The sequence below is a fragment of the Heloderma suspectum genome, chromosome 17, assembly GCF_057233095.1.
Source record: "Heloderma suspectum isolate Gila_16-S chromosome 17, 16-S_ref, whole genome shotgun sequence".
NCBI lineage: Eukaryota > Metazoa > Chordata > Lepidosauria > Squamata > Helodermatidae > Heloderma > Heloderma suspectum.
Window position 1 is genome coordinate 11,916,421 of NC_139474.1, and position 17,728 is coordinate 11,934,148.

At 50.6% G+C, this 17,728-nt stretch overlaps 1 protein-coding gene across 1 annotated transcript in view; it reads left to right on the plus strand.

Moving 5' to 3' along the window:
* The window catches only part of THBS3 (thrombospondin 3), a 41,599-nt gene that overhangs the window by 12,956 nt on the left and 10,915 nt on the right, over positions 1-17,728 (plus strand). Inside the window, exons 4-16 of the mRNA XM_084824034.1 lie at positions 887-989; positions 1,737-1,763; positions 3,988-4,070; positions 4,290-4,341; positions 5,528-5,676; positions 5,779-5,919; positions 8,099-8,176; positions 9,861-10,013; positions 11,843-11,953; positions 13,040-13,147; positions 14,056-14,215; positions 14,843-14,961; positions 16,111-16,163. Of these exons, the coding sequence (XP_084680160.1) occupies positions 887-989; positions 1,737-1,763; positions 3,988-4,070; positions 4,290-4,341; positions 5,528-5,676; positions 5,779-5,919; positions 8,099-8,176; positions 9,861-10,013; positions 11,843-11,953; positions 13,040-13,147; positions 14,056-14,215; positions 14,843-14,961; positions 16,111-16,163 (1,337 nt within the window). The remainder of the gene's footprint in view (positions 1-886; positions 990-1,736; positions 1,764-3,987; positions 4,071-4,289; positions 4,342-5,527; positions 5,677-5,778; positions 5,920-8,098; positions 8,177-9,860; positions 10,014-11,842; positions 11,954-13,039; positions 13,148-14,055; positions 14,216-14,842; positions 14,962-16,110; positions 16,164-17,728) is intronic.

Below are 17,728 nucleotides of genomic sequence, written 5' to 3' on the forward strand. Positions count from 1 at the left end.
AGGAGGAGCAGCAGATACTGCTGCCAATTTGCTCCCTGGGTCTTGGCCTGTCAAGCAAGCAAGGACACCTTGAGAGGACACCTTCAAATACAGGACTGTCCCCTGGTGGCCCTTATAAAGTAGGACGCGTGAGTCAGGACTGGAACCCAGGTCTCCATGAACTGACACTATAACCCCTATGTCGCACTGGTTTTATCCCCCGCTTTTCTGCTTCAACACCTTAATGGTAGCTTGCAACCAAGAAAACCACGAACGAAAAAACTCGAATAACTTATCTGTATCACATCCAACCTGGCTGTAGGGCAAATACTAAGGATTGTTTGCCAGTGCAGATTTCAGCTGGTACTAAATAGCAAAACAGAGGGAAGCCGGGTGTGAAAGGGGAGGACAGAGGCTGTGAGCCTGTGTCTTGTTTCTGATCCTTTCCCAAGCTGGTGCTCTCCAGATGTGTTCTAGGCCAACACATCTGGAGAGCACCAGGTTCAGGAAGGCAGCTCTAAAACCATAGCACCCTCCAGTTGTTTGGGATTACAACTCCTATCATCCCTGACTATTGGCCATACTGGCAGGGAATGATGTGAGTTGTAGGCCAGCACATCTGCAGGGCACCCGGTTGCCTGTCTCTGGTTTAGAGGACGATCTGAGCAGAGCCTGAACAACACACGGGAAGGGAGAAACTGGACTCTCTTTTAGTCCCAAAAGAAGTGGGTTTAAAGGAGCGGGAGCAGAGCTGCACTGCAACCCTGTGCACACTTTCTTGGAATTGAAATCCCCCTGTCTTCTGTTGGGGTTTACTCCTAGGTAAGTGTGAATCGGATGGCAACTCAATGGTCCTTGCAGGAGGGTTTGCCTCCGCTTAATGCCACTGCCCTGTTTCCACCATTAGGGCTTTGTGGAGTCGCTGAAACTGATCCTAGGAGGGTCTATGGGTCGTGTGGGAGCCTTAAGCGAGTGCCCCTTCCAGGGCGACGACTCCATGCAGAACACAGGTAAGTAGTAGCGGGGAAACACAGGAGGGTTACACACGGAATGCGCCATCTGGACCTCCCCCCCCCCCATAAAATGCCCTGTCTGGAAGCTCCCAGACTTTCTATCCTCTGGGAGAATGGAAGTGCCTTGTCTCACCTGCCTACAAATCCACCATGGAACCGTAGCAAGTTGCAAAGGATTCTGGGGTATACCCTCAGGCTGCAGACCGCTCGCTTCTGGCTCTCCCGGTTCATTTTAGCTCCAATGAGGCTGCTTTCTCCACTTGCGCTGTGACGTCTCTCACCTGCCTCCTCTGCTTGACGCGTCAGCTTTCCGTGGCAACCGTGACCACCAACCTGATCCAGCATGGCTGGCCTTATGTTCAGCTCCCGTTTGAGATTTAGAAATGGGAAAAAGCATGATGGAACCACTCCGCTTGCTGACAGCTTATGTGAGCCTTTATGCTCCTTCAAGTCCCCTCCGCGGTTCCTTTCAAAACTGATTTACGATTTTGCTAGCTACGTCTTTAAAGCAGAGGCAGGCCACCTGTGGCCCTCCAGAAGTTTTCGCCTACAACTCCCATAGTCCCTCACCATTGACTGAGGTGGTGAGGGCTGATGGGAGTTGTAGGCCAAAATATCTGGGGGCCACTCACAGTGGCACAGAGGTTCTGCTGCCTGTCTGTTGATCGGGTCTCCTCACAGTCTGTTACTGAACTTCAAATCTTCCACTCACAACTTATACCTCTTTCTTCCCCTCCTTTTCAGTATCCAACGTGATCAATTCCCTCTTCGGTGAGTTTGATGGTGGCTCTGCCGCCCTCGGGTGTTGATTTCCCCTTAATTGCACACCGTATCACTTGTGTCTGTCTTTGAATCCAGGCTCTGAGAAATAAAGTCCCAAAGAGGGGTTACACCTGTGTTTCAGGGTCCCAGCTCCATCATGTAGTGAGTGGCGGGCAAACAATCCATAAGAACATTGTACTGTATTTGACTAATAGCCACGGCAAACAACACAACTTCATACATCATGCGATGACAGAACAGAAACATAAATCAAGTTAACAAACTGCCTGTACAATCAACTGCAATAGCATTTGGAGTGACTGCACAAATATGTTTTCCTGCCTTCGCAAACAGGGCTGTTTTGTGTGAAACAAAAGTGTCGCAAGAGCCAGTGTGGTGTAGTGCTTAGAGTATTGGACTGGGACTCGGGAGATCCAGGTTCTAGTCCTCACTCAACTATTAAGCTCACTGGGTGACTTTGACTCTCAGCCTAGCCTGCCACACAGGGTTGTTGTGAGGATAAAATGAAGAGAAGGAGGATCATGTAAGCTGCCTTGGTTTCTTTGCAAGAGGAAAAAGGGCGGTATATAAATGTAATAGGGGGCCGCAGTGGCTTAGTGATTAAGACGCTGAACTGCAGACCGGAAGGTCGGCAGGTCAGCAGTTCGAGACCCAAGTGCTGCGTGATGGAGTGAGCTCCCGTCTTCAGTCCCAGCTCCTGCCGACCTAGCAGTTCGAAAGCAAGAAATTGCAAGTAGATAAATAGGTACCGCCTCGGCGGGAAAGGTAACAGCGTTCCGTGCACCTTGGTGTTCAGTCATGCCGGCCACATGACCATGGAAGCGTCTTCGGACAGCGCTGGCTCTTCGGCTTAGAAACGGGGATGAGCACCGCACCCTAGAGTCGGACACGACTGGCTGGGGACACCTTTACCTTTTTATAAATGTAATAATAAATAATAATCTGACAGTAACCAGCAGATCTTCACACAGATACTTTTACCCCACAAAGATGCCAAAATCTGTCCCAAGAATCTGTCCCTGGGGTTTTGTTATAGATGCAGTGCAGTAAATACTGTGAGGTATCCCCTGCCTCTCCCAGACTGCAGATAGAGAACCAAAGGTTACTTGGGACATGCCTTTATCTTCCCTCCAAGAATGCCATGGGCGTGGTTTGGAGGCGTAGTTCTGTAAATGAGCTTCTCAAAGAAGCAAAACTGAGAGTCTGTAGGTACTGGGCTCCTTCATGATCCATTTTAAACAGGCAGTACCACTGGGAAAAATTTGAAAGCTTAATTAGACCTAAGTCCTGGTTATCATCTACCCCATATATCCAATCACTTGGCTGGTGAAAATATTAGGTGGTAGGTTTTTGGAGATTAGCAACTCTTGGCAAGATTTAGCCCAGGCACCCTTCTTCATTTGCTCTCTCAAGCACAGTTTGGGGAGGCAGTCTTCAGCCGTATCCAAGACCCTCTTATAATAAATCAATCCTGCACAGGTCCTGGTACAGTGTTGTTATTATTTTTTCACCAGAGCAGGGATGGGGAACATCCGGTATGCCAAATTTCCCCATCTGGCCCACCAAGCTTGGGGAGGGTGTGGGAAAGAGAATCCCCCTGTTATCTCCAACCACTGATCGGAGATAACAGGGGAATTTCCCTTACTTATAGCATGCCACTTCTCCTCCCAATTGGGAGGGCAAGCGGTATGCTAAGAGCTTCCCCCGCCCCTTGTCCTCCCCAATGAGGGAAGGTGTGGGGCTGGCCAAGCTGCCCCAACTGAGGCATGGGGTGGAGGATCAATAGTCCATGGTTTTCTGTGGACGTAGAGGGGTGTTGCAAATGCAAGCCGAGTTGGGTGCTCACCAGGAGTCCATCGAGCCCCCAAAGGGTAGGATTCCACAGCAACAGACATCCCTAAATATTCAGTTTAATACCAGAAGGGTCAAGATGGAGGATTCAGTGGGTCTGTACCCTCTTGGGTGGAGACCGATAGCCAGGATAGGTTGTATGAGTGGATGTGTTGGGGTTGCGGGGGAGATGATGTTCTTTGTCCAGGCGGGCAACTTGGGGCCCTCCAGAGGTGTTGGCCTACAACGCCTATAATCTCTCACTATTTGCTACGCTGGTGAGGGCCACTGGGAGTTGTGGGCCAAAACCTCTGGAGGGACACAAGTCACCCACCCCTGTCTTAGAGGGTAGGGGCAACTGAATTTCCAAACTGTGCGGCAGGTGAGCAAACCAAGGCCCTCGTGAAACAGCTCACCCTCTTCAACCAGATCCTGATGGAACTTCAAGAGGACATGAGAGACCAGGTGAGTGCCAATAAGCTCAGGTGGGTATGAGACCCTTGGGAACTCGTCGCTTGAGGGTCAGGGGCACTAAGACATCTGCTTACTCGGTGTCTGTGCAGTTTGGAGCAAATGGGAATAGTCTTCACTCCCAGTCCACCCCGATGGCCGTGCGCCAGCCAGTCCCTCTTCCAGTGTCCTCCATTCCGGCATGAGACTGTGATGCCTGTCTGTTCTTTCCAGGTGAAGGAGATGTCCTTGATCCGGAACACCATTATGGAATGCCAGGTGTGCGGTGAGTGCCGAGGGAGGTGGGAAAGACTAGGCTCAGAGAGACTGGACACTAAGAGATTGGCCAGTTTCTTCCCCTCTGGGACTGTTGGAGGAATCCATTTGGGGAGAGTAGCTCAATGAGAAACCCTTGGTTCCCCCCACCCTCCCAGACCTTGGTCTGCTTTCTGCTGCAGAGCCTTTGACCTGCATCAAGTTGGGCCAGTTTGCACGTTTTCTGTATCTTTTAAGTTGCACAAATGTCAGCTGCAACTTGTGCAAATTACAAAAAATGCAGCTGAAATTTGTACGCTATGCAATTTGTGGTCACAATTTGCACAAATCTCTACTTGCGTAAGTTATAGCTCACCACACACACAAAAACTATGCAAAACATTCCCAGCATTTGGGAAAAACCCATGGCTTGTCCCGCAAATGCAAACTAAGTTGGGTACGCTGCGGAAAAAGAGAAACGAATTTCCCAGCAACAGACGTCCCTACTCCCCTGCGACAGAGCTTCACAATATGATCTGTTATCTGATGTTAACCATCCTTTCTGCCACTGCCTTATTTATATACAGTTGACAGGTAATCTGAGGCCAAACCAAACTGAGTGTGCCCCCCAAAAGCCCCTAGATAATCAGGGGGCTTTTGACTCACCTGTTTTTCTATCCCAGGATAAGTCATAACTAATGCTTACCTTTAAATCCTAAAGCAGCATTCTCTGACTGGTGGCCTCCAGATGTTTGGGAGTACGTCTCCCATCTTTCCCGATGGTTTAGGCTGATGGAAATTGTAGTCCAAAACATCTGGAAGGTACCAGGTTGGGGAAAGCTAAAGGCTAAAGGCTTGGGGCAGATAAACAAGTAGTTTTAAGACAGGTGAAAACATACACTACAAATATGGGAAATATCAGTTACATCTTCCCAATCACCTACAGTATTCACCTTTAACATTTCCACACAGAAACAGGTGGGGATTTACCTTTTGTGAGGAGCTGTGCTGAATGCTTCAGCCTCTTGCACTGGGAGCCACACTCTGGTTTCTGCCATGCTGACTCAAGCTTAGTTCGGCACTCTTGAGGACTAGAAACTTGCATTAGCGGTGGGGGGAAAGTTGAGATTGTCAATATGTTCTCAGTCCTCCTATTATTTCTCTACTCCAACAAACGGGCACTTGAGCCCCATAATTTCTGCACCCCCCCACCACAGGGTTTCATGAACACCGTTCCCGCTGCAACCCAAATCCTTGTTTTAGCGGCGTCGACTGCATGGAGACGTACGAATACCCAGGCTACCGTTGCGGGCCTTGTCCGCCTGGTTTTGAGGGCAACGGCACCCACTGTGCCGACATCAACGAGGTAAGCAGGGCTGGGCATTGAGGGATGGCATGAGGCTGGAACAGGGGACGGGGAAATGGCCACCCTCTCAGGCTTCCAGCTGAGGTCTCTCGTTCCCCACAGTGTGCCCACGCCAACCCTTGTTTTCCTGGATCCAAGTGCCTCAACACCGCACCTGGCTTCCGTTGCGAACCGTGTCCACCTGGCTATAAGGGGAACCTCATCTCTGGTGTGGGAGCAGACTATGCTAAGGCCAGCCGGCAGGTGAGAAATGTAACGGGTTGTGGTTGAAACCAAGATGGCTGACAGGTTTCTCTTCCTTGGCCTAGGCCAGGAGTGGGCAATTTCTGGTGGGGTCAATTCCACACACACCCCGAACTCACGGGGGGCAACAGCACTGCCCCTGACCCTGAATTTGCTGCAGAAATTCGGCAGCAAACAGCAACTTATTTTCCTTAACTCAAGGAAAAATCAGCCCTTTTTGACAGCTGCGCCATCAAATTTCAGCGGTGGTGAAGCCTGCAAAAAAGACTGGGAGGGGGCGGGCTTATGTGGCCCTCACACTGTGTGTTGCCTAGAACCTGTGACCCTCCAGCTGCTTTTGGACTATAGCTCCCATTGGCCAGGCTGGCTGGGGCTGATGGGAATTGGAGGTCCCAGGAAAAAAAATCTTGCTTCTCTGTTGGGAGGCATGACTAACAGACCACTGGCTGAGCAAATGTGTAAACCAGTTGAGGATATAGAATTTTATGTAACCAGTCAAGTCGCTTAGTTCCCTGTGGTGAGCGATGTAAGAGAAATCTGCCACGGCTTCAAATGAGTTTGTATTTCTATGAACCTGACCTCCGGATACCGCAGTGGAGCAGCAGAGTTGCACGGATTCCATGGCCTGGTGAACCGTTTTTTGTTTGTTTTTAAACTTTCCAACATTTTACGCAAATTTAGTCATGGAAAAGTACCTCATTTAAAAAAACAACAACAGCAGCCGAAAATGCACATTTCCCCCATAGGCTAAAGGATGAAAATGCACATTTTGGGCGGATTTGCACATTTGGGGGATTTGTGCATTTTTGCAAGTGCAGATTTGGGAAACTGGGAAAAAGTCCGATTCTGACCATGAGCAGACGACAGAACAAAGGGCACCTGAGAATCTACGAAATGCAGATGGAACAGATTTTACAAAATCCATACATCCCTACCTGTGGTAAAAAGGTACTAACAGGACCCTAGGAGATGTGCACCTCAGGATTTTTATTTTTTTTTAATGAATGGATTCATTTTTATTCATTTAAATGTAACCCTGTGGTTGAAGCCTGCTGTACCATCCTCAGCCACAAGGGGCAGGCTTCCCGAACCGGCACATCGATTTGCAGTCCGTATGGTTTGAAGCCAGGGGAGATGACGAGGCTGAGCAAGGCTGCAATCCTATGCGTATGGGGACAGAAACATTCCTACACCTTCCAGGAATGCTGGGAGTCGTAGGACTTTTTTTCTGTCTGAACAAAACATGCATAAGATGGTGCCCTAACAGAATGACACACCTGCCCCCTCTCCTATGCTCTGGGGCATCCCCCTTCACAAGTGGACAGACCCCCTCCCTGAGGGGGCTATCGGGCTGCACCCTGGCCGGGCCCGTCCCTCAGGGTGCCAGTGGGTGTGGCTTCACTCAGACAGGGCAGGGAGATGTGTCCACCTCTGACAGCTGTGCACGTTTGCTCAAAGGCTTCGCTATACCAAACTAACGGCTAATCCAACTCCATAATGTGAAGCCAGGGCCGTTCACTAGTATGCAATAAAACCAACCGACAGGCTGACTTTAGAACTGGAGTAGAGTGGCTACTAGGAAGAGGGCCTTTTCTGCTGTGGCACCCTGGTTGCGGAATGAGCTTCCTAGAGAGGCTCGCCTGGCGCCTATGTCATACTCTTCTCGGGACCAGATGAAGACCTTTTTAAATTTCCCCAGGCATTTAAGTTGTTTAGCTCCGTGGTTTTAAATCCGTCACTGTATTTTCATTCTCTGCATTGTCTCTGCTGGGTGTTGTTTTGGTTTGTACTTTTATACTGTAATTTTACATATTATATTGTATTTTATGATGCGTTTCGTTGTTTTAATTGCTGTAAATCACCCAGAGAGCTTCAGCTATTGGGCAATATAGAAATGTAATTAATTAATTAGTAAGCAAGCAAGTTACTACTTGACAGATTTCCAGCTTGGCCAGGGGTGTGGCCCTCTGGGTATCTATATCTGTCTCTCTCATCTATCTATCTTTCTGGAGGGCCACACCCCCAGCCTAGATGAAGATCTGTCATGTAGTAGCTTAAAGGGGCTGTTGCAAAAGGGAAAGGACCCCACCGTTCTGTTCCCCCCGTTCCCCAGTGATTTCAGCCCTGGGCAGCCCCTCCCACCTTGCTAGGCCTTCCCCCTCTTTCCTGTTTCTGCTAGATTTGCACGGACGTTGATGAGTGCAACGACGGGAACAATGGAGGGTGTGACCCCAACGCCATCTGCACGAACACTATGGTGAGTCTGTCCGCCCTGGGGGCTCAGGGCGCTGAGGATACGATGAGCCAAATGGGAACCGCGGAGCCTGTAGGATGGGGGCGGGCAGCCTTTTTGAGCCGTGGGCACCTTTGGCCGTTCAGGAAACTGGCCTGTGCACCGACACAAAATGGCTGCTGTGAGAGGCGTGGCAAAGTACAAGTCACCTGCCCCAAATGACTGCGTACAAGGCAAAGGCGGGGCCCGAGCCCCAACACACTAAACAACTCCTTTGAACCCACAGTTTTTCACACCAACAGAAACTTATTTCACAGCCAGCCCAGCTGCTGGTAAGAAAAATGTGTTTATTAAAAAAAAAAAAACATGGGAAAGATAGAGCACCTTTGCGGGAGCCCAGAAAGGTGCCCGGGGGCGCACTGGTGCCCGCAAGCACCTCATGGCCTCCCCCTGTCGTAAGGACTCAGGGAGCAAGGTCTGAGCTGGCCTTTGGAGCCCAGGCAGGAGGCCCCAGACAGCACCACGTGGCTCGTGGTGGAGCGGAACGAGGCGGTGTAGAAGTCTGAGGTGGCTGACTGGGCCGTGCTGCAGTAGATGGGGAATCACATTTCTGTTACCGAGTATAAACTCCCTGGAAGGAGAAAGAGAAACAGTAGCACTAATACTTAAAAATACTCATTGCGCGTGGGGCTTCTCCCATTGGGGAAAGGACCTGAGGCAGGCAAAGCTGCTCAGCCCGACTTCACTCAGCTGTCGCCTTCCCTGGCCGCCCCTAACTAGAACATGTTTGTAAAACTAATTGTTAAAAGGGTGCTGCGGTGAGGGTGCTTTGACACCGTCAGCCCCAATGAACCCATGCCAGCCTGGGCGCTGATGCCGGAACCGTTTGCCGCTGCCTCCATCTCTTGCTGTGCTCCAGGGGGTGATTTGTGGGGCCCCTGGGCATTGGTCCCATGGTCCTGCCCTAGCTGCCCCACTTTTCACCTGCCTTCTCTACGTGAAATCTTTGCTGTAAGCTACATCGTTATCTCCCATATTGCAAATGGGGGGACTGAGGCATTCATGACCTATGGGGTTCATGGCAGGGGTGAGATTCGAACCAGGGATGTCCTGCTTGCAGCCCGGTCTCTTGGGCACTATGCCTCGCCAGCTAAGAGCTCCCTACTTTTCTATCCACGTGGGGTTTATTGCAGGGGAGGGAAGTATTCGAAAGTGGCATCCCTCTCCCCTGGTCTGAAGTGGCGCAGTCCATTAGCACCTCAGGATTCCTTGACCTTGCCCCGTTGAATGGGCAGGTCAGACCGTGGTTTCCTGGAGTTAAAGGGGATGACCGGGCAGAATAGGCCCAGGAACTGGATAGTAGACTGGACAGTGAAGGAACCAGGGCCGAAAGGCTTGGCAACAGCCTGGAAAAAGCACAGGAGCAGCCTAGTGGCCTCCCTTAGCAATGCGTTGCCTGGACTGACAGACGGCAGCAGGCCCTGGGGATATATAGCAGGCTATGGCACAGGATTGGCTGCCCAGAATCACCTGACTCCCAGGCCCAGGAGGATTCTGGGTTCTGTGTGGTGCTCGTAAAAAAAACTGGCCTGTATTTCCTTCCTCTGTCCAGGGGCCAGGAAGAAGCAGAGCCTGGTTCAGAGTCCCTGGGACCGGACAGGCACTCCTTCCCATCCCAGCAACTTTTTGTTCTGTCCCCTTCACCCAGGGATCCTTCAAATGCGGGCCTTGCAAGTCAGGTTTTGTCGGGAACCAGACGGGCAGCTGCGCCCCCCAGAAGACCTGCCAGAGCCCCAGCAACAACCCCTGTGACGTCAACGGCTACTGCCTCTTCGAACGCAACGGGGATGTTTCCTGCGCGGTGAGTCCTCTCACGGCAAAGCGGCGGAGGAAACTCTCACATGCAAAACACGGAACTAAATCATTGCACGCCAGGGATAGGTGACCGATTCGTCAGCTTCGCATTTTTGGGCAGGGTTACCTATTTGCGAACCCAAACCATCCAGAATACTCAGCCCAAGTCTCATTGCAAAAGCGGCTAAACGAACCCCCGAGTGATTAATTACTCTGCCTTTAGAGCTTCTGGAGGTAAACGCTCCAGGTCCCAATATAATGAGACCTGACATGCTTGCAAATACAGATCCTTGATTCTGCTCATTTAACATTAAGTGCATGCAGTTGGTGTCCCCATACTGTTACGAGCCTATAATTTTTTGTTCACATCAGCTTTTCCCCTTTTATTTGTAATGATATTTAAATGGTCTGCAAACTAATTTTAAATAAACTATGTATTTGAGAGGAGGGCCAGGAACTCTTCTCGAGCATCCCAGAGTGAAGGACACGGAATCATGGGCTCAAGTTACAGGAAGCCAGATTCTGGCTGAACATCAGGAAAAACTTCCTGCCCATTAGAGCAATACGACAATGGAACCAATTACCCAGGGAGGTGGTGGGCTCTCCCACACTGGAGGCATTCGAGACGAGGCTGGACAGCCACCTGTCGGGGATGCTCTGACTGGGATTCCTGCATTGAGCAGGGGGTTGGACTCGATGGTCTTATAGGCCTCTTCCAGCCCTACTATTCTGTGATTTTATGACCTCCCAGAACTGAACGCAATTTGCAGTCAGAAATCTGTACGCTTCCAAACTTGCGATTTGTTCCATAAACGAATTCGAAAGCTTCCAAGCACCGAGGGTGCAATTGATAGGATTGTGCTCTAAGTGGCAGACTTCACTAGGCAGCACACAGCTTTGCAGTCCATACGGTTGGAAGCCAGGGGAGATTGGTAGGCCGAGGCACAGAGTTATGCACCTGCACCTTCCCACCTGCTGTGGGGAAGCCCCTTTCAGGGGAATGGAGTGGACAGACCCCTCCATCAGGAGGCTATAGCAGCGCACCATGGCAGCGGGAGTGCCTTCAGACAGGGCGGGCACAATGTGTCCAGTTCTGACATCTGCGTATGTTTCCTTGAAGGCGTCACTGTATCAAGCGAATTCTATTCCCACCTGTGTGAAGCCAGGTCCACTCACTAGTTCATAATATTGATATGCCGCCTTTCCACAAAGGTGGTGTCCGAACATAAGAACAGCCATGTTCCAGATTAGGGGACATGATGCTTCAGAAGGTAAGGCAGGAATGCATAACCCCCCGGACGGGCTGTCCCATGCGGCCCGTAGAACCTCCTGGGGTTCCGTGTCCCTTTCTCCGAGGTGGGAGAGGCACGGAACGCCCCGACATGAAGAAAGGCTAAAAGGGATGGATGGGGGGACAAATGGCGATAACGCCCACCGACATCATCTGCCCTGCAGAGGGCTTGGTGGGTGGCAATCCGCAATATCGGTCTGTGCTCCTGATGTAAGGGGTCAAAAGAACAGAACAAGAGCCCTGCTGGATCTGACCAAGGGTCCATCTAGTCCAGCATTCTGTTCACACAGTGGCCAACCAGCTGCCCACAGGAAACCCACAAGCAGGACAGGAGTGCAACAGCACCCTCCTGCCCATGTTCCTCAGCAACTGGTGTACACAGGTAGACTGCCTCTGAGACTGGAGGCAGCATAGTGGCATCAGGACTAGTAGCCACTGATAGCCTTCTCCTCCAGGAACCATACAAATTAAAACAGTGAATACACAGAAGCCATGGATGCATATCAAAACTGCATTCAAGCATCGTGTTCTCTTTGCCTCCCCAGTGCAACGTGGGCTGGGCTGGAAACGGGAATGTGTGCGGACGGGACACGGACATTGACGGCTACCCGGACGAGCCGTTGCCCTGCATTGACAACCACAAGCACTGTTCCCAGGTAGAACGCAGCAGTGGGAGAAACGGGCTGTCAAGGGAGCCCCCAGATGTGTAGGGGGCAGACACTGTAAGATCCTGTTCTCACACACCAAAAAGAGCAACTGCCCATGTATTGCTCTTTTCGTTTTGTACATCATTCACTGACAACGGCGAAAAGTAAACAGTAATCCAGTGAGGCTCTGGATCCTTACTGGGAGGCAGTTAAAATTGCACAACCCTCAAAGAAATAAGCGGTGGACAAAAGAGGGGTCAGTACTTGGATGGGAGACCGCCTGGGAATCAGGCTTCCTGCACTGAGCAGGGGGTTGGACTCGATGGTCTTGTAGGCCCCTTCCAACCCTAGGATTCTATGATCTCCCTGTGTCTTTTTTGCTAAAACCCACCCAGGAAAGGGGGTTGGATTAAATCACCACCTCCATCTCAGATGCCTTTTTTAAAATAGCAACAAATGAATAAATGAAAAGCATATCTCTGTTTTCCTGTCCAGTTTGATTTAGTTCAAAGGATGTTAGTTAAAAGATCTTGGCTTCCACCTTTGTCAGTATATGTCTAGCTCCTATACTGAAACCTTAACACCTTGTGTTACAGGCAGGAGCTGAAAACTAACTCATTTTGGACCAGATGTAAACAGTTGATAACAATAGCTGTAATGCGCTCAGCCCTTAAATAAGATGTGGTTATTTTGTGGATTGTTTCGTTGTGTTCCCTAAATATGAACAACCACATGTAAAAATTTTAATTTCTGTGTTGTCTGTCACTCTGAACAGCAATATCTTGGACTATGTTTCCCATCATCCCCCAGCTATTGGCTGATTTCTGTTTTGTCAGTCACTTTTTTTTTTAGTGAGATCAGCCTTCCCCAGCCCGGCACCCGCTACCATTCCCATCCTCCCAGCCAGCACAGCCATTGACCATGTTGCTGAGGGATTGATAGGCATTGTAGTCCAACACATCTGGAGGCCCCCAGATTGGGGGAAAGCTTAATTAGGTGGCTGTAAGTCATAGGTTTTAATGGCTAGGCTAGATGGACCGATAGGCGGATTCCCTTTCATATCTTGTCTCATGCACACACACCCCTTTCATGCAGGACAACTGCCGGTTGACGCCCAACTCGGGACAAGAAGATGCAGACAACGACGGCATCGGGGACCAGTGTGATGATGATGCGGATGGCGACGGGATCAAGAATGTGGAGGTACACCTAAGCCAAAGGTGTCGAACCTCTTTCAGCCCGACAGCCAAATTCCATTTCAGGGAAGCTCTCGGGGGCCGCATTCCAGTGGTGCATGGGGCCAAAGGCAAAAGGGGCAGAGCCAAGATGCCAGCATATTTTAGCTTGAAGGTCTTCTGCCAGTAACTAAGGCTTTGGAGAGGCATTTCAACCTTTTAGAACGGCGGGGGGAAATCTGCACAAAAGCCAGGAAACTACCGAACAATCAGTGGTTGGGGGAAGGGGGCGGGCCCAGGGAAGAGGGCGTGGCCATCTTGGGAATCTTGGAGGGCCAGATTTGGACCCCAGGCCTGAATTAACGGGATCACTGGCAGTGAGCTTGAGGCAACACCCTCTCTCTGCCAAACAGAGCAGGCAGTACTACACTGGATGGACCAATGGTTTAGCTCAATTTAAGGCAGTGTAGAATGCCATCCCAGGGACCACTAGATGGCTTGTCAAACCCCTCTGAGGCCGGAGACAGCACTCCGACCTCAGAAGGGGGAGTAAGATGTCTGGCCCCAGACCTGTCACAGCCGGTACGGAGAGAACCGCACCAGCAGCCTCTCTGAGGTCAGAAAAGTGACCTTGGTACCTCAGGAAAAGGAGTCCTGGTGGATGGGGAGGGAAGGAGACTGGCGCGTTCCCCAGCCTCCTTCCCTCCCCCTCCAAAGCACCCTCACTAGAAAACCCCATCTAGGGAAAACACTGGAGGACGGGGAGGCGAAGATCACCTCCGCTCTTCCTCCCGCCCTGTCGGCTTCAGCACAGTAGGGTTTAGGTGACCCAGAACCTCTGCGTTTGGGGGCTTCCGAGCAGCGAAAGCACAATCGATAGGATCGCGCCCTTAATCTCCTTAACTGCAGCCATATATCCTCTCCTCTCTTAAATAGGACAACTGCCGCCTTTTCCCCAACAAAGACCAGCAGAATTCAGACACCGATTCTTTTGGGGATGCTTGCGACAACTGCCCCAACGTACCCAACAACGACCAGAAGGACACGGATGGCAACGGCGAGGGGGACGCCTGTGACAACGACATCGATGGGGATGGTGAGGCCAAGCGGGGGAGGAGGTGGAGGGAGAGCGAAGGGGTGGGAAGCCTTTAGGTCTGGCTGTGTCGCAGAAGCAGACCAAGCATGCCCCCGGGGACGCAGCTCAATGGGGTAACCTCCGTCTGGAAGCAGCCTTCAGAGCTGGAGTCTTCTGGTGTACACACACACACACAGGCCGATGGGAGAATCTGTACTGTAATAGTGATGACGCTTCAGGCAGTGATTGGCTGAGCTGCCCTGACATCACAGAAGGCACTCCAGGTGCTATGAGCTGCTGTGATCCTACAAAGGGGAGCAAGGTAGTCAGAAAGACCCAGGGAAGAGAATGACGGGAGGAACGAAAGAAGGCGGAGGGGGCTGGGATGGAGGAGTGAAGAACATGAGAGAGGAAAGGAGGCAGAGGTGCGGGGCTAGGAAAGGAGGGTTGTGGGGGGCATCGGGAGAAAAGTGGGGCAGGAAAGAGAAGAGAAGCATGCTAGAGCGGAGAAGGAAATCAAAACTCTCCTCTGGCATAATGGTTAAGGGAAGCACGCAAGGAACAATTGGAGCTGCCAAAGGTACGGCGTCGAACAAGGCCAGGGCAGTAAGCCGCACCTTTCGCTGTCTTCCCTTTTCCCTCCCCTAGGGATCCCGAATGGGCTGGACAATTGCCCCAAGGTGCCCAACCCACTGCAGACGGACCGTGACGAAGATGGAGTGGGAGACGCCTGCGACAGCTGCCCCGAGATGAGCAACCCCACTCAAGTATGAGCGTGAGGGTGCCTGGGGAGGGGGGTGGGGTATCTCTGCAGGCCATGTGGGAAGGAAAAGATAGTGGGGTGGTAGCACCCATTAGGAGGGGGGTCAACCTGTGCCTGGAGCGTACTACTTCAGGCTGCCGTTGCGGGACTCACATGTTTGAACACTCCTCCATAGGAAATCAAAACACTGAACCTAGAAAACGAGCGCGTCAGGGAGAAGGGTTCCGGGCCTACCTATCTACCTGACATGCTAGCTTTCTATAAGCAGGGATTTTGTATGGAGGAGGGTTCAGTCATGTGAGCCCTCCTGCCTCCACTTACAATCTGAAGTGATACAGGCGGGACCCAAGTGGAGAGCGAGGCTTGAGGGTGGCGGGGCATTTCTTACGTCCTTCGCCAAGGTGACCAGAACTGAACGCGAGTCAGTGCAGTGACACGTGCCTAGATTTAGTTGAGGTTAGGAATGAAGGGCAGTGGGCTAAGCAGAGCCAAAATGCACTGGGGACGAAATCTCAAGGCAACAATTCTCCTAAGCAGAATCAGCTTACGAAAGTGAAGAAACAGACCAAGCCTTCATCATGTGAATGTTACACACTGTTTTCACTTACAGGCACTGTAGTATTTGTAAGGCAAGGGCGCATGACCTGTGCTTCCGGCACACAGGTGGACCCCTCCAGGCCTGAACTGCAGCTCTGCATGGGTATCCCATCGAGTTCCGTCCTCCAGCGATCCTCACAGGGCCAACCTCATACGGACCGCTCTTTCCTTGCTGGTAGCAGCCGTGAGGACAGAGCAATCTGTATCAGGATAGCTGGTGTGTGCGCGTGCGCATATGTGCAAGTGTGTGCGTGCGTGTGTGCACATCGCATGCAACCCTGGAGGCCAAAAAGGTTGGGCGCCCCTGTTTTAAGGGTTCCAGAGTGCAGGATGGGAAGTATTCAAGCCCAGGGCTTAAGAATGTAGACTTTTAAATTGGCAAGTAAGAGGCTAGGATTTTTGTTCTTTTTCTTTCTGAGGAGTGCTCCTCCGAGTCACATTTTGAAATGTCAGAATCCGACCAAATCTTGAATAAGTCAGAAGTGCATCCACTGTAGTAGAACGCCCCCCCACCCCCATTGCTCGTTTGCTCACCTGAGGCTGTGGTCTCTTTCAGACAGATGCTGACAGTGACCTGGTGGGAGATGTCTGCGATACCAACGAGGACCTGTAAGTCGCCAAACCAAACCCAGACCTCAAACTATCATCTCAGCTATTGACTTTATTTCATGAGGTGACTCCCCACGGCCACATGGGCCCCCTCCCTCAGGAGTTTGCCTTCTCCTTGCCACGGTCTCCAGCTGCTCTCACTCCTCCTCTTTTTCAGCATGGTTCTCACTTGCTTGCTTGGCAGGCAGAGAGCAAGTGGGCAGTGACATTTGCCGCTGCTCCTTCTCACCACCACCGTTGTCTGGGCCACAGCAAGAGGCAGGGGAAGAAGCAGGCTGCAATGGGGAAAAGGCAGAGCAACGCCGGGGGGCTCTTATCAGTGGGCCCCTGCGGGGGGGTGGGCTCCTGGCAGGTGCCCAGCCATGCCTACCTTTGACCCCAGCTCTGCCACCACCTCCCTAGGCAGCCTGTTCCACTGCCAAACAACCCTCATGGTTAGCAAGTCTCTCCAAATGTTTCGCCAAAATCTGCCTCCCTGCAAGTTCCAAACATTGGTTCTATAGTCCTGCCCTCCGGAGCAATAGAGAATGAGTCTGCTCCATTCCTGAACAACTCTGCACCACTTGCAGGTGCCTGCTAAATCGCAGAACCCAAAAGTCTATTTTATATATTTTCTGCCTTTTATTGATGTAGTAGTACTAGTTTTATTCTAGGAGGGGTTTTGATTATATTTCGCATACTGCCCTGGTATGGTAAGATGAAGGGCGGCGTAAAAATATTTGTAATAACTAATAAATCTATTTTTAGAATTAGACTCCCGGCACTCATTTGAAATCCCAAACGTTTTTACTGGAGAGATGGAATCTAAACCATTGTTGATGAGGGGTCTAAACCAATGGTTGAAAGAGTTGCGTATGTTTAGCCTGGAGAGGAAGGGAGAGACATGGCTGCCACGCAAAAGAGAGTGGAACAGACTTGTTCTCTGTTGCCCCAGAGGGCAGGGCTTTCTCAGCCACCTTTTGTGCTTCTGAAATTTAGGAGGCACATTGAAGCATATATTTACAGCAATGAGGTCTAGAAACTTGCTCCTTTAAAAAGCAGACACACCTGAAGGGCTGCCAAAAAAGCCAAGGGCAAAGGAGTAGGAAAAATGTTTAATGCAATGAAAGAACTCTGATGCATTCTGGACCCTCAGGGCCTTCTTCAGGATAATCTAAAAAGACAGTACATAATGTTTATACACTCATAAGTCCACCACTGTACATCACATAAATCATACAAATACAAATCCTCATGTAACAGTATAAATCTATAAAAGGATAACGCTTAAAGAATGAAAGTCTCAAAGCATGCCAGCTATTTACAAACATTCACGTATCTGGAAGATAAACTGACTCACTTGTTAGAACGTAATGAAATTATAAATTTATAAAAGGGTAACACTCAAAGAATGAAAGGCTCCAAGCATACAAGCTATTCACAGACATCCACATATCTAAAAGATAAGCTGACTCACTTGTTAGAATGCAATCGATATCATTCTAACAAGTGAGTCAGTTTATCTTCCAGAGATGAAGTAAAATAGCTGGTTTGTAAATAGCTGGCATGCTTTGAGCCTCTCATCC